Genomic DNA, 16,563 nt, shown 5'->3' on the forward strand with positions numbered 1-16,563 from the left:
GCCAGCTGGGAATGGGTTCCCTGGGCACGTCACCCCATTTCTGGTAGTAGGGTGATGCACGTTTACCCCAGGTCCTGTGATCCTCATCAGATTTGATGTGATTTTCCACCAGCCACGTGGCTGGTAGCTGGTGGTGTACCATTCCTGCCAAACCAGTGCTGGGGAGCTGTGGGTGCTCCTCCCAGTTTCATCTTTGTATGAATCAGCTGTAAAGGTGCATGGTCATGCTGTAGGATGCTCATAAATGTGCTCGAAGTTATGACTGCGTGGATCTATCAGTTCATAAATGTAAGAAATAAGGAGGTGATGTCTTAGTGTACGTCCTCTTTAGATGATGAGCAAAAATCCAGGTTTGCCTTTAGTGTGCAGATGTGAAGAGCCATGTCTGTAACTGAACAAGAAGCACCAGAAAGCTTCATAATAATTGTGTGGGGTCCCACAGTCCCGCACACCTGGCAAATAAGCTCTGTAGTAATTTCATGTAATATTAAGCAGCAGCGCCCAGTTTGCAAGGTGCAGGCTTCCTGGCATTGCCTCATTGGGATGGTTGGGCCTGGGTTTTGATGCTCGGCTGTTCAGAGCTGCTTGAGTGTAATGCATCTCTGCTTCTGGTCTCTGTGGGTGTATTTTGGAGTACAGGCTCCATCAGGCCTCTCTCCCTGGGATAGTGGCCCTCAGTTGTTCTCTGTACTGTATGGAAGAGCCTCCGGAGCTCGACCAGTTTCATGCTTGTCACTGAGCTCCTGTTGAGCATTTCTCCCGCTGTAATATTTTGGTTTCTGTGTGAGACTCGGCTTGGATTGCAGCTGGAGGATCGGGAGCAGTCGCTGTGAGCCACAGGGGCGTGGGCCAAGCAGGGTAGGACTGCTAAGACTGATGGGGCTGTGCCGTGTTCCTGAGCGTAGCCTGCTTTCTGCAGCATAATGGGGGTTATAATTAACACGGACATGCACAATCATAAATAACACTCCTAAAATTAAATGGAATTTTAAGGCTACATCGGCACATTCCCCACGATGCCGTTGCCTCTCTGGAGAGGCAATACCATGACTTTCCAGCTGAAAGGAGCTGATGAAATCTATTGACTTTTCCATCTCTTAGAAAGGTCCATATATTGTAAGAATAAAATATGAACTAAGAAAAAAATGGCAGTGGCTGTTGTTTTATGGAGGAAAGTGTACCATCACACAAATACTTCAGAGCAAGTCAGCTAGTGATGGTTTCCACGTGTGAGCACAAGCTGCTTTCTGGCCCTCTGCTCACCTTGTGTCCCCTGACCTGGCACAGACGTGATGCGGGGTGGCTTTGTGGCACCGCTTTTAAACCAGTGTTTGGCAGTTTGGTCCAAACATGGATGTAGCCTTATTCAGGGTGTGCTTTGAAAAATCTTATTGCAGATGCTTCAGTAAGAATGGGCACAGGGCAAAGTTCGTGGTTACACAAATGCTCAGGCACACTGCTCGTGTCACCCACTGCTTCCAGCCCCGTCCCCCCAAACACCACACTTAAAGGAAGGCTGAGCAGGATTAACAGGGCTTAGAGGTGTTTTCTTCTACCCCAAACACACTGTCCAGGTCAAAATAAGCGATTTACTTCAGCGCTTGGGTTGCAGTTGAAAAAGACGGAGATTAAGTAACAAAATCAAGTTGCCCTTAGAAACGCGCTTGTATTGGACAAAGTAATTGATGGGGTTTTTGCCACATTTGCACTGATCTGGTACATTGGCTGACAGCTCCCCTGATAACTCCCTCCTGATGGCTTGCAGGCTGAATGAAATGCATCAGGGTGAGGTGAGGTCTACGGATGATTTACGTGCTGGTGAGCTGTCTCCATTTCTTTTTAATTTAGAGATGCAAAACTGAGCCTGAAAGTAATGAGCTCCAGATAATTAGGTGCTTGTCTGCAGGTGTAACTATTGCAGCTGCCTACAGCTGCTGCTCTTAATATTGCCAATCTTTATTTGAAAGCATTGTGGAATGAATGAGATCCTGGAAGCACAGTTAATTTACAACAAAGGTGTTTTTTTTTTTTTCTTTTTTTTTGTTTTTGTTGTTTTTTGCTGTTATCTTACCCCTAGCCTCACTGGAGCATTCCTGTTGGGCTTTGCTATGAGACGCATCCCGCGTGGACCGCAGGCTGGAAGGAATGGTGGTGCTAAGCAGCCAAGTGCTGTGTTCCACGGCGGTGTTGCCTGGGCTGCATCTTAGATTGACGAAAGGCTTGATGTCATTCATCATCACGAATGATCAGCCAGATGGGAAGTAGGATCTCAGATTCCTGCCTTGGTATTAAAAGGGTTGCGAAGGCATCGCTAGTGCAAATAATACAGTGCCACGTATTGCCTGCAAGTGGTAGGGAGGTGAGCGAGAGGCACGGTGCGGCATCGGCGTGCGTAGGAAGAAAGAATTTGGGAAGAGAGATTTTGTGGAATGGGTATTTAAAAGAGCACATAAGTTGGAGGACGCGAAGATGTGCCTGGGTATAAATAGATCACGCGCTCTGATGGGGCTGCTGCGGTGCGGCTGCAGCAGGGGTCGGCAGCAGGAAGCTGCCTTCGAGCCTCGCCTGCGGTCGTTCCTTGGCCGGGGCTGCCAGCACCTCCCAGTCGGGGCAGCGCTTGGTGTTAACCTGCCAAAGAGGCAGAGGAGAAATCCGAATAGCTTGAGGAGCAGTGGCAACGCCAGGAGAAGGAGAGGGAGATCGCGCCTCTCAGGAGGCCTTTGAAGGTCTCGTTTTCTTTTCAAGCTGTAATTTTCAGAGGAGCCTTGGGAAACTTGTCTTCTGACGGCCGTCACGGTTCCTGGGGACCTGTATGCCCCGTTCCTTTTGAGCCCCCTCGCTGCTGCCCTGTTCTATTCTATTCAGTTCGGGTGACATGTGTCAGACAGAAGGGAGAGGAAGTGTTTGGGATTATTTGAAAGCAAGTACTGAGATTAATGATATGTAATTAAGTAAAAAGCTTAAGATGAATTTCAAGAAAAGTTCTGCTAAAAGGGAGAGCATTCACTGAGAGAGTGGCATAATCTGGGGTGAGGAACGACGGCCTCATTGCTTGCAGTGCTTGGTTCTGAACACAGCTGGGGAGATGGTGCTTTGAAGAGGGACAGAGGAGCCTTATCGCTTCCCGTTATCGTCAGATAGCGCGGCCGGGGAACGAGGAGAGTCCTGCAGTCAGTCATTTCAGAGGCAATTGCAGCTCATAAAGGAGCCAGTGAGACTGTGCGAAGCATAAACAATATTTATGTAAGTACGTTTCTGTTACAAAAGCAAAAGACATGCTTATTTAAGGCATTTATTGCAAGTATAAAATAGTTCATAAATGAAAACTTAAAGAGATGTTGGTATTACTGTTTAATACACAAAATAACATGATGGATTAAAAAAGTAGTTTACACAAACACTTCATTGATCTACTTAAAATTTATATGTTTGACAAATCGCAATTCAGTTGTGAACATCGACTCCACATGTTGCTGTAAGGATCTTTATATTAGGCCATAAAATGTTGAAACAAGCTTAATAATGGCTTTTGCCTTCAAATCCTTCTGGCTATAAGTAATTACAGAAGGCGGTGGATGTATGGTTTGCATCTATTTACAAGAATAGGGCCGTAATGATGTTCCATTACAGAGCTCAGTAATTTTAGGCAGTGTCCCCACCATAAACCCTGCTGCTTCCATTTTACAAACATCTTTCAACATGTTCTTTTATTTTTTTAAGGCATTTAACTAGTCAGTAATATGTTCTTAATGTTGGAATTAAGGATTGGTGTAAAGATGACAAGGCTTTTTAAGGAATTCTTCATCTGTATCTCTTAACTTTTGACCATGTTTCTGGGTGCACATGCCAGAAAAAAAAGTTACTTCTGTTCTTCCCCACTAAAATAACAGTAAACACAAAATACTGAAACAACGATCCTCCGTTCCTTTCTGACCTGTGATACACTCAGTGCTCTGAATCATACTTTATTTTGACATCTAATCGCATTGCGCAAGACAAGCTGAAGCCATCTAAGGAAACTAGAATACAACCACTGCTTGAACGTGAAGACTGTTCTGGCGTTTTGACTGATGGACGTGGTCCCCCCAGTAGGAATGCGCTAACAGAAAGACTCCCAGCCAGACAAACAAAGCCCACATCCACCACAGAACAAGGTCTGGGCAAGGCAGGGGCTGTTGGATGCCTGGCAGCGGGCGTTTCTCAGGGCTGGAAGTGCCACTGGATGCAGGCAGTGGAAGGATTACGAGAGGCTGAGCATTCACTGGGTTCTTCCTGAGCCTTTAAACATTTCCCAGGGTAGTTGAACCGTGGCTGACTTTGATTTTTGTGCTATTAATTGTCTGATATTTCTTATTAGTAAGGCTGCGTGGCTATGACGTGTATAAGGTGCTAGATTTCTGTGAGACAGCTGGAGGAGTGAGGAGGGCAGGGACAGCAGGGGAAAACCAGCGTGTGCTTGGGGAATTAAGAGTCTGATTCTGCGTATACACGGGGGATTGAATTGTGGTTGCACGGGCAGCAGTGATCCCGGCTTTTCCAAAGTTTGGAATTGTTTGTGTTGCAACTTGGCTTTTCCTTGGGTGAAGTCTGTTTGATTGTAAGAAGTGTTTCGTTGCAGAGAGGGCAGGTGGCACTGTTTTGATCAGCGTTTTTTGCTCTGTGCTTAACATGTGACACGTTGCTTGGTAGGGCTTGTTGTTTCCAAAGGCTGTAGTGGCTCTTACTGGGTTTCCTTTCCTTGGCTTCTGAAAGGCAGCCAGTCAGGAGAGGAATTTATTTTGAAGGGAAAATTGATTCATGAAGTACTCACTAAACAAACGTGTTTGTGGTGGTGCCTGTTGCAGCGTTTGGGTGTAGCAAGCAGTGACTTTGGAGCAGAAAGTGGAGAGAAATGATTTGCAAGATTTCCTAACTGAGGAGCTTGTGCTGTGATTTAATTCTCCTTCTGACAGGGAGCATTGAAGGGTTCCCAGCTCTGCAATCCCAGAACATTGCAGGGCTGTGGGATTTCTGCATGCAGCGTGCAGGAGGTGAATTTCTCTCTTTAGCTTACGCTCGCTTTCTCAAGACGCTAGCCCGCTTTGATTTTGCGCTGTGTAAGCTCACTGAGCAGAGCGGGAGGCTGGCTCCTGCTCGTCTCCGGAGCGTGCGGTGCCAGAGCAGAGGGACCCCAGCAGCGGGGCCGTGTCGGCAGGAGGCAGTGCGTCTGGCAGAGGCAGCCCCGAGCCGAGCTCACAGCAGGTAAGGGGGAGAGTGCCCCCCAAAAGGCCTCACCCTGCTCCGGGGGGAGGCAGGGAGCCAAGGAGGGGATGCTGAGGATGTGCCAGCCAGCTGCTGCTTTCCCTTTTCACCTTTTAAGTTAGGCACACGGTTTCTGAACCCGTGGAACTGGGTGCATCTGCCACTGGCATGTTCCCCTCCAGCCGTTTAGCTGAACCTTAAATAGAGAAGGGGAGACAGGAGAGAGCTGCGGCCCCTTACCAGCTCCGTGCTGTCCGAATACCTCCCTGGATGGAGGACTTTTTATAAATTCCTTGTACCAAAATACTGAAAGAAGCGCTGAAGGCTTGAATTTGATGTGGTTTCTTGCCCTTCCGTAATCTCGCTCGATAGCTTTATCTCGGCTTTTTCAGTTGCTTAACGCACGGGTTTGGTGCAGGCGGGAACACGCAGCGGGGTTGTGTAACCCTGGGGGGAGCGGGTGGAAGACTTGCCCTGTTTCTACGTGAGGATAAAAGTCATTAGTTCTGGAATGTTTTTGTGTACGTGTTTGCGTACGTGCCCTTGGGTCCTTGCAGATATTTTTATTCATGTGAGAAGATGTGTGCTTCTAACAGTAAGCTGGAAGCGAGGGCAGAGGCTGTCAGTGAATGCTGAGGATAAAATGGCTATTGGCTGCTGAAAGTGAGGCTAGGTGAGAAGCACCGTTTGAGGGAAAATGAATCTATTTTGGAGAAAAAACAGAATAGTGTTGTTCCCCCCTCCTCCCTTTTGGTCTTAGGAAGACCAGCGGAGCAGAGAAACTCGTGAAAGCCCGTTCTGTACCTTGTTCCCGGTTTTCAGGATGTTCATTGCCTAAATGTAGAAGTGCACAAAATCTTGCAGTATTTTGGTTTTGCGGCGTTACTAGAGCAAGTAGAGGAGTGTTATACAAGGGAGAGATTTCTGCAAGAAATTCCTGCTGACTCTTGGTGAAGTGCTGTGCATTTGTCGGTGTCTCTGCATGCTCCAGCTGACAGGCACTTCTGCTGGGGGTTTTTAATCGCCTTACAGAGAAGCTGCATGTTCTCACTGCCCTCAGCGTGTGGTTCTGGCAGCCTAATTAAAAGATACCATCCTCCTTTTACGGAGACTTTTGGTTTCAAGAAGAATTCCGCTTCGTTTCCAAATGGCATTATGATCTTTTGCCTGCCTTTTCCCACTGGGTCTTTAATAGCTCCTGAAATTCTCCAGTTTGTAATCACTGCTGCAGCCAGATGGGGACTGGGTGGAACTCCTACTGCATCTGTGCCTGCCTTCGTGAATCTGCCAGAAGTGCCTGACCTGAGTGGATTTTCATATATGTATGTATTTCATGAGGTAATGAGCAACGAAGAGAATGCAGAGCCGGAGCTAACTGCTGCCTGGCGCCCTTCTGACTCTGGCACGATGCTGACGGAGGAGGGAGAGCTGTAGAGGGTCTCTCAGCCTGGCAAAAGCACAAGAAGCAGAGGCTGTAGTTGTGCTGCACTAACCTGCCCGTTGCAGATGTGGCTGAAGAGGTTCCCCCTTCTCATCCGCCTGCTTTTCAGCACTCCTGCTCGCCTGCTTTGTCGCCAGCCTTGTCTTTGCTCCCTGCAGTAACGGATCCATGAGAACGGCGCGAGGTTTGGGTTTGGCTTTGCTGTTCCACAACCCCCATCCCACCCTCCTGGTGTGAAGCAGATCGTTCTGGAGATGCGGCGTAGAGTACGGCTGCACAAATAGTTGAATTGGAGCAGCTGAAGAGGGTGACGTGGGTGGCAAGGATCTGGGGGGGGGGGGGAAGAGGAGGAGGAGGGAAGGCGCAGGATCCTCCTGAATTGGATCTGACTGTGCCAGAATAGTAACATGAAAGAGCTGCCTGAATTATTCAACATATTCCTGTTTTATTTGTGCCGTGGTTATTTAAGCTCTGCAGCAGGGAGCCAGGCTGAGTGATACCTTAACGCCTCGACTTGACTGCACTTGATGGGGGCAGCAGGGGGACAGCGTCCACGTGGGTTGCGCGGCGTAGCAGGACGGAGGGGGTCTTGGCTGTGGTGAAGGGGGCTGAATTCTCCAGGTAGTGAAAGAAGATGGGTGTCTCCAGAGCATGATTTCCTGCCTCTGAAGCTGCACGTAGGCGTGGATGTGACTGCTGCTGGATGAGGCTTCACTTCCCACCTGCCTGCTGTGACCCATTCACATCCCGTGGCAGAGGCTCCCGTGCTGTCCCTCTTAACCCACTTCTCTGAGAAGAAAAAAAAAAAAAGCCAACAACCAAAACCCAGCCTCATTAGCACAAATCTGCTCCTGATCGGTGCAGCTCCTCTGGCTTGTTTCTCCTGAAAAGGTTCCAGGACAGTAACTGTTGGTGAGTGCCCCGGGATGCAGCCCCTTACGGGGAGGGAAGGTGGCCACAGCTGCCCCGGGGCCGCAGCGCTGTTCCGGGGGCTTGCAGGGAAGCTGGTGTCACCCAGCTGTTTGCAGAGTGTGTGTCTGTAGGTGCCAGAAGTTGGGTGCTGGAAATAATCGCTTTCTCCACCCATCGGATCTCATTAAGGCTTAGTGGAACTTAAGGCATTTTTGTCCCTGTTGGTCTTGTGTCCAGGTCGAGTCCTTTACCAACAGGACTTGGAGGTCTTTTTTCAATCTGTTGAGAATCAGCACCTTCCAGAAGTGATCTTAAATGGCTCTCCAAACTATGAAAATTCATCTAACTTGCTCACTCCGCAGGGCAGCTCTCTTCCTGGGCGCAAAAAGCGAGGTTACTCTGCTCAAAGAAGATTATTTTCCCCTGGCTTATATAAGTTCTAAAATAAGAAAATAAATCCCAGCCTTCTTGAGGATGAAACAGGTTTTCCAAACTCGGGAACGATCCCTTTTGAAGTAGGCATTGCTCAGTTAGTTATCAGAACTGCCTCCAGATGGGAAATCTCAGATGTGACAAGAGGGCAGCAGTTTAAAGCCATGCCTCTGCCTTTATCAGAGGGTGGTTTGCAGTTATGCTGGGTATGGCAACAGCTGGTGCACGGAAAAGTTGTGGGTTTTTGTTCTGCACCCTGCAGTGGGACACGCGGACCTGGCAGCAGGAGCTCCGTGGCTCTTCCTCCTTGTCCAGTGTCAATCTAGAAAGAAGCTCAGCCTGGCAGACTGGACATTTCTATAAATAACAAACAGTATTTGTATTTTTAATTGCTACTTTAATAGTTCTTCCTAGGCAGAGCATGGTGCAAGCTAGTATCTGTTCCTAATGTCTTTGTGGAGCCAGCGTCTCTCCCCAGCGCCCTCTCTTCATGCTCTCACATCGCCCTGTAGGCGTCGTGGCCCTGGGGAGAGCCTGGCTGGGGCTGCTCAGGCTCTCTCAGGGGCCAGCAAGTTCCTGGGTTGCAGTCTGGGCTCTGATCGGAGATGTTCCTTCGTTGCTTTGGCTTGTTGTGTCTGGCGGTGGGTTTCTAAGCTCCCTCTCCCAAAGTTTTCCTTGAATCAGCAGTGAGTGTAAGGTCTTTGGGGTGGAGGCTAGAAGTGGCGCGTCATCTCCCTTTAAGCCTGTGACAAACCTTTCTGTCTTTCCACAGGAGTCAGGATTTTGCATGTAATTTTGTTAATGTCCATAAAGCACCGTGTAGTTCTCCGTGTAAATAGTAACTCAAAGTATTACTCATCCTCCACTCGAGAAGCTTAAATTCTAAGCAGCGCCTGCTCGTTCGGTCTTGTGATGCAAGAGCAGCTCCCACGGAAATCGGTGGGAGCCGTTTGTGTCTGCAGGGGCGGATAATCGGATCCGACGTGTCCGTGCTCAGAGGCAGCGAAGGGCCACGAAGCTGCGTTCCCCCCGCTGCAGCGAGCGGTCGCGTCTCAGCAGAAGGGAGCAGCACGCGTTGCCCACGGGAGTGCCCCTGAGCCCTGCAAATTCAAGGGCAGGTTTCGCTCCCACATGGGTAACCTTCCTTCTGGAGAGGCCGGTGGAGAAATGTGAGCAGCCTCCTTGCTGCTCTTGCCCTCCCATACCCCAAATGCCCGGGAGTTGCAGGGAGGAAGAATCACAGTTTTCTCTCGGGATGGCTGTGGTTCATGGTTTTCACAAAATCAAAGCATCTGGGATGTAAAGTCAGGAGACAGACGCTGAATACACTTGATAAAACCTCTTTATTTCATCAAATGATACCATTTATGCATGAGTTGGCAAGTCTGCAAATTGAAGAGAAGCCTCAGACACTGCAAATAAATTCTTGCACTCGTTAAAAAAAAAGAGATGTAGGCTGAGCACTGCCTTGGGAACCAGCGGTGCCAGATTCTTCTCTCTTGTTCTTTCAGTCCGGTGCTGGCCGTGGGCGTGCTGCTTTACATCTGCCGGGCTTTAACGGGGACATTACTTAACGTGCAGAAGGGCTGTGGAGGTCAGAAGGCTGCCTTTTCTGTGCGTAATCCTATAACGCAGGCTTTTCATCTCACCTGCCGTTGGAATGTTAAATTAACATGTAACGAAATTAGGATGTCTTTAAAACAAAATTTTTCAGCGTGCTCATTGAGGGCTGGCCTTTATCGAGATGCATTCAGCAGTGAAATAGGGAGCTATGGTGGCTGTTCTGTGCTGCCTTAGCTCTGCTCTAAGAGGAGGAGACTTGGCTGGGGAGTGCTGCAAATGGCTGACAACTGCAGAGCAGCTCACACCCAAACAGCCCAGCCTTCAGCCTTAACATTTCGTGCGTTTTAAGGAGGTGAGCAGGTGGGATTTTGATGCCTCACACACCATCGAGCCTTGTCAGCACTGGCAGTGTCGCTGCTGCTGCTGTAGTGTTGGTCCCTGCAGAGGTTTGGGCAGCAGCATTTGGGGGGAGCTTTTTTTGGGCAGCAGTGTTTGTGGGGAGGACTCTTGCAAGACAACCTGGAAGATTAGCTTCAAAATCTAACTAATATGCATTTTTTCTCATTTTATCTAAACTCAACAATTGTGGTTTGTTTTTTTTTTTTCTTCCCCCTTTGAGAAAGAAAGAAGTGGGAAACGTAAGGGCTATAACACTTGAGCATCCGCTGTTATACTGACATGTGATTTCTGGCTTGTGTGCAAGAAACTTATTCAATCAGACTGTTTGCATTTTCCAGGAGGCTTCATGTATAAAATGTAAACAAGAAAAAAAGTGAAATCTGATATGGCTTTTACTGGAACACTTGTTGGATAGTTGAGCGTGGCTTTCTTGTGACAGTGAGTGTCTGTTATTGAGTAAGCATCTGCTGGACCTAAGGCCTCAAGGTGTTAGCTAGGTTAGGAGGCTTTTTTTATATACTTGCATCCCCTTATTTGTTTTATTCCACAATTAAAGTGGATTCTAGGTTTTTTGTTTGTTAAATAGTTGTTTTCCCTTATTTTTTTCCTGGATTCCCACAATACCTTTCCAATTTGAGGAAACAGCTGCAGTTTGCCTTTACATAACATCAAAACTCGAAATCTACTTGCAAACCCCTTTTAGAAGCAGTTTCGGTGGGTGGATGAGGAAAGGAGTTGATGGTTGAAGAGAGGCAAACAAGGAAACAATTATAACACAATTCCAGCACGGTTAGCAAAACAGGCTGTGCCTTTGTCAGAAAATGCTGTGCTGGTCAGCAGGGTTTGCCTCGCTGAATGTGGAGGGTTTGCGGGTTTGTTTTTTTTCCCCTTACTCTTTCAAAAAAGAATAGATAAATAAATAAATAAACACTGCAAAAAAAAACAAACCAAAAAATAAACCCCACCCAACCGGAGGTGGGGGATTCTCTTGACAGGACCAAGGCTTTGTAGATCGTTCGACGATTCGTTTGCTTGCGGCGGCTCTCGCTCTGGTTGTTGGTGACATCTGTCCTGTGGACACCCGTCCTCCCCGGGCAGGGCTGAGGGCTTGTGGCTGCCTGGCTGTGTGGGAGTGCTGGGGGGGGGGGGTTGGGTGTCTGCCTGAGTGCGGAAGGTGCCCGGGTGCTGTGACAAACGGCAGGTTCCCTGTGTGTGTCTCCCGAAATGCGCCCCTTCCTCCGCAGTTGCTTTCCTTAACGTGCTGTGTTGCAGAATCCCCCGAGGTCCTGTTCAGCAGCCCCTCGAGGATCGGATCTTCACTCCGGCCGTCTCCGCTGTGTACAGCACTGTGAGTATCTGCATGGGGTCCTGGCTGCCTCCTGCCGCTTTGGTAGGCAGCGTGCTTTCCAAACACAACAGAATTATATGTATTTAAAAAAAAAACGCACATTTTTTCACCTTCTAAAATAAATGATGGTGGACAAGGACCATTTTTCTTGCATGTCAGTAGGAAAAGAAAGTATCTTTAGGATTTTGGGGTCCATTCCTTTTCTGTTAAGTGTCTAGTTTTATTTAGCAGATATAAAGGTGAGGTTGCCTAAACTGAGTTGCCTTTGAATGAAAATGTTACTGGATATGTTTTCAGCCTGTTGGCTCCATCTTCTCTGCCTCCTGCTTCTCGAAGACTGTCCTGTTGGAGTGTGGTAGCAGCTGCACGTTTCTAGGAGTATCTTATCAGAAAAACAATCAAGAAGAGATCTGTTTTTCACGTTAAATGTTCCATTTAAAGTTACACAGAGAAAGGAATGTTTGGATCGTGGACAATATCTGGGATGGGTGCTTTTGGCTAACTGTCCTACGTGTTTGTTTGTAAAGCTTGATTATCGAGGAAATTTAGCTTAGAAATGTAGTGATGTTTATTTGTGAGCGTATGATACCATTTTCCTTTTATTCATTTCTTTTTTTTTCAAATAGTAATAGCTGGAAGCCCGGTGTTATTTATAAGCTTTGCTAAATCAGCACGGCCATGGGAAAGTAGTGTTTTGCTTTTCTGGTGGGATACTGCAAATATTTTTAATGCCAAAAAACACTTTTAAGCTGCTCTTTTAATTATTTGGAAAACAGGAAGAAAAGCTGTAGATGCGAGAAGCTCGCTGTGTTTCGTGCAGTTAACATAAGCTGCTTACAGAAAAACATAAGCTGCCGCGCACGGCTTTCTCCTTCCCCTCGTTCTCAGTGACCAGTGAGGGGTTCTCGGCTCTGGGTCCTCCGCAAGGACCTTTGGCCCTCTCTTCTTCGGGCTGCAGGGTCGAGCTCGGTGCTGGCCTCTGCAATCTGCCTGCCACATCCCACAGGCCAAGCTGAGCTCCTCAGGGCTCAGGGGCAGCAGCTGCGGCGCAGGGCTCGGGGCTGCTCGGTTCGGGCGCTGCCAGCACCGGGTTTCCCCACAGGTGAGCAGGAAAGGTCGGGTGCAGCTCAAAGGAGGGTTCCCGGATCTGAGGTTTGTGACCTCTCCAGCAGGCTCGAGCTGCTGCCTGCTTTTTGGTCTTGGCTAGCGCCTCGCAGGCACTCTGTGCTCAATACCAGAACCAAACCCGCGTGTGCGTAACGTGTGTGAAACAGCTGAAAGCACAGGCCATAAATGTGCAAACGCTGGTAATAAATCGCTCTGTATTATCCTCTATATACCCCACACAACACTTAAAAACCACTTAAAAATATCTGAATCCCATTTTGGGGAAAAAAGATATATTTTTTCGGTTCTTTTCTCTGTGAAGATATAATACAGTTGCCTGTGGGAAAATATGACTGTAAAAATTTAAATTGATGTAAAATATAAAAGTAACTGTGAAGAATGACCTAAAATAGCTTTTCAGCGTGGAAAAATATGCTATGAGAATAGAAGCCAGGGCTGGGAATATCTTGGTTTATGCTTTAAGAAAACACAAGGTTGAAAGAAAATTCCCTGTTTTAGGCAAAGAAGAGAAATTTCGCAGCTAGGTTCCGTTTGAGCTTTTATTTGCAGCCCTTGGCAGGTTGCAAATCTCGAGTAAGTCCTACAAAAGCTGAATTAGGCTGGAGGGAGGCACATGGTCAGAGGTATTCAAGAAATTCATTCATCACAGCTCTCTGCATGTGATTTCATGAGTAACACTGTCATGAATTTCAAGTCTGGGTTTGCAACATCGGGTATTTTCAGTTGAATTTATGTATGTACATAGCATGTCACAAAAGTCACGTAACACAGAGGTATGCACGGGCAGCACCTTTTATACCCAGAAACGCTTTTTCACGCTTTCTCACTTCCACGTTTTATTGGCTTGGTCACCACGTGTGGTTTCTGTGCAGTTCTCAGCACGTGGATTTGGCAGTGCGCTGCTGCCTTCCGAGCCTGCCTGGTGCCTGGTGCCACGCTGTGACTCTGGGCTGACCCGGTGCTCTTCTTGCCTGTTTCGTTTATCGTGCATGGAGTGGGAGGATGAGCCATTGAAGATAAGGGCAGCCCACAAACAAAACTGCCTATTTTTAGGCAGATAAAAAAGAGAAGTAATTCAGTTATCCTTTCTGTGCCTATGTAGATTTCCCTTCCATGTGTATGTAGTACCAGGACCTCACTCCCATTCATGAGCTCTTTTTTTCCAAAACTGTGCTGCTTGCCAAAAAATGGGAATGGAAAATCTCAAGGATTTTGCTATATGCCCCAGTAATATCCCCTGAAATACTATCAGAGGAGCATGTTTATCTGGAGGGCAGAGGGCAGCGGGGAGGAGCAGGCCAGGTGAGGTTTGTCAGATGCAGTGTCTGAGAACTCGGAGATGCTCAAAACTCCCAACTAAATGTTGGTAGCACCTCTTTTTCAATGAAATTGTACTGATGCTAGAAAGAAAAACACCTTATCTTGTGAGCTATTATCTTCATTTATTTTTTTTAGAGTATAATGTAGGAAATTAAGAAGAGATTGGACTGTGCACTTAGTCACATGGTCTGAACTTTTGGGTAGACCTGTGCGGTGTCAAGAGTTGGACTTGATGATCCTTAAGGGTCCCTTCCAACTCAGGATATTCTATGATTCTATGAAATTCTGGTACCGGGTAGGGTTTTTGTGGTTTCTTTTCTTTTTTTCTCTTGAAATCCAGCAGTAGAATTGCTTTAAAGCAAATCAACCTCAGAAATGCTTGTTTCAGTGAATTAACCTCATAGTAGTAAATTCCCCTCATCAATAATGGAGAATGCTCCATCGTAAGAGCTACTTTTGAACCCAAAGATTTGGGTTTCTTCCTCTAAGCAGCTTCCTTCCCAGTGCTTCCTAACCCCATATGCTGCAGGGAGTTTTGGCACTTATTCCTACCCCTGCTCTAAGGTCCCAAACCTGTGGATTCCAGAACCGGGAATGGCAGAAGACCGAAATTTTGTTTCTGTTGTAAAACGTTTCCATGTCTAAATCAGGTTGTTTTGGCTTAGAGTTTTGGGGGAAACACATTGATGTATAACAGAAAGGGAACGTGTAGCAACGGTGATCTTAAATGTCATAGGCCACCCTGTGTGGCTGCACCCACACAGTCCTGGGGACTGATTTCTGTTGGAAACAAAATGAATATGGACTAATGATCAGAAGCAGACGTGCTTCTGATCACATGTGCCTGTGGCTTCGGAGAGGAGTGTCTGTCAGTTGCTTGGCTGTAGGCTTGAGCAGCTTCTGCAGCGTTGCTAGATCCAACGTTGGCTTAAGTTTTCTGTATTAACTACAGCCTCTTTGGAGCAGCATCGTGTCATTGCCCAAGGTGTCAAGGAACCAACTTGCCCCAAATTTTCCACTACAGCATGAGAATCGTATCATCTGTAGGTGGCAGGCAGCTGTCCAGCAGTCTGTCTCTGCACACAGAAAAGCCCTGAATGCTGCTGTGCTCAGGGTGTGCGCTGCGTGGGGAGTGCTGCCTCCTTGAGAAGCCCAGGCTGAGTTTCCAGGTGGGTTATTCATGCCTGGTGCTAATGTGAACGCTGCAGTTGTTGAGGAAGGCAGAAAAATCCAGCAGTGTGAAGGAGGCTGAATTCAGGTTCTAGGTTTGTCTCCCTCGCTTGGGTGCCCCTTTGGTTGCTTGTCTGCACCGAGAGCCCACTGGTGCCCCCTGCTAATTTCACACCCCACAGAGGTGCTGTGGTTCGCCCCGTGTCCTTTAAAGGGATATTCTTGCGCAGGAGAGAATCCCATAGAAAAGAGATTAGAGGATTAGCTGCTCCAGCCTCTGTGTGCCGACCTGGGCCAGGAGGCCGCCCCGTTCCCTGCCTGGCTGCAGAGGAGAGCTGCCCGGTTCCTTGGGTGCTGATAGCACTTCTTGGATGTTGGAAGTAAAGAGTTTGTCTGAGTCTGAACTTTTTTTTTTTTAATTTGGGGAAAAGAGCAGTTAATGATAAACGATTGATGGATCATGGCAAGGCAGTCCCCATAATCTAGGGGTGTCTGCGGTGTGCCCCATCCATTCTGGTCTTACCTGAGGGTTTCCTGGACATGACAATGTACCTGAAATTATGTACGCAGAGAGAGAAGAATAATCCAAAACTTGTGAAAATTTGTACTGAAAACAAAAGATTTAAACCCAAAAGGAAAAGAGACAGTTCCAGCCCGAGTTTTACTTCACATTTCATTTTTATTTCTTTTAAAGCATAGGATTAAGGCTTCTGAAAAATTAAAGTTATAGATAGCCTCATATTACTCAGTAAAGGAACAGAGGAAGTGATGGCCCGGCAAATGGATACACAAAATTACATATTCATCTTTAGGAAAATAACTTCTTCTCTGGATTTAAGAAGGATATTTGCTTCCGTAATAATCTCAGACTGAGTTTGTTTTGCAGAATCTCACTTGATAAACAGAAAAACGAACCCCAGGCACTGTGGTGTGAGGCACCCCAGAACAGAAGTAATGCACTCACAGTAACTTTGGTTACTGAATGAACACAGAAATTAATTTTTTTTACTACATTTCACATTTCCTACAGCTCCCTTGCTGCAGCTGGCCAGGAGGATGCTGCTCCAGCCCATGCTAGAAGGGCAGCCCACCTTCTTTGTGGGGGCACGAAACCAGGCCTGGTGAGGTTAGCAATAGGAAGTGCTCGCAGGTCAGTGGTAGCCTCCCTTCAGACCCTGTCCCAGGGTGTTGTTGTCCAAGTATCATCATGGCATGGTTTTTGATTGTTTTGTTACCGTAATCAGGCTTTCAAGCAATCTTTATAGGTCCAGACCCGTGCCTGTAGCGTATTTGCTACTTGTCTGCTGTTTGATTACATGAGGGTGTTTCGTGGACCATCTCTCAAGCAGCTGCACAGCTTTCTTTTTGGTTCCTGCAGACTTTAATTAACCTCCAACCTCGGTTATTTGCATGCAGCTGCTTTAATATGCCGAGGAGGGCTGCTGAATGCTCACACTGTCCCAGGATGTTTACTTGCCGGTGCCCCCATCCCCCTCATCAGCCATCTGTGAGGATTTGCACTGCACGCGTTGTGTGGAAGGGCCAGGTACGCGAGCTGTTGGAGATCGGAGAATTTTGGGTGACTCTGGCCTTAGCGTGAGCACTTGTA

General features: G+C 47.4%; 1 protein-coding gene across 17 annotated transcripts in view; it reads left to right on the top strand.

The window, feature by feature from the left end:
- EIF4G3 (eukaryotic translation initiation factor 4 gamma 3) overlaps window positions 1-16,563 on the top strand; it is a 152,422-nt gene that overhangs the window by 33,467 nt on the left and 102,392 nt on the right. For 13 of the 17 annotated variants that reach the window (XM_068658534.1, XM_068658535.1, XM_068658536.1 and 10 more), the window contains one exon: window positions 11,261-11,336. In XM_068658534.1, the coding sequence (XP_068514635.1) occupies window positions 11,261-11,336 (76 nt within the window). Of the gene's footprint in view, window positions 1-11,260; window positions 11,337-16,563 lie in introns of those variants that run through there. The other 4 variants (XM_068658546.1, XM_068658548.1, XM_068658545.1 and 1 more) reach the window with 3 other exon arrangements.

This window comes from Anas acuta, chromosome 22 (genome assembly GCF_963932015.1).
Source record: "Anas acuta chromosome 22, bAnaAcu1.1, whole genome shotgun sequence".
NCBI classification, from domain to species: domain Eukaryota; kingdom Metazoa; phylum Chordata; class Aves; order Anseriformes; family Anatidae; genus Anas; species Anas acuta.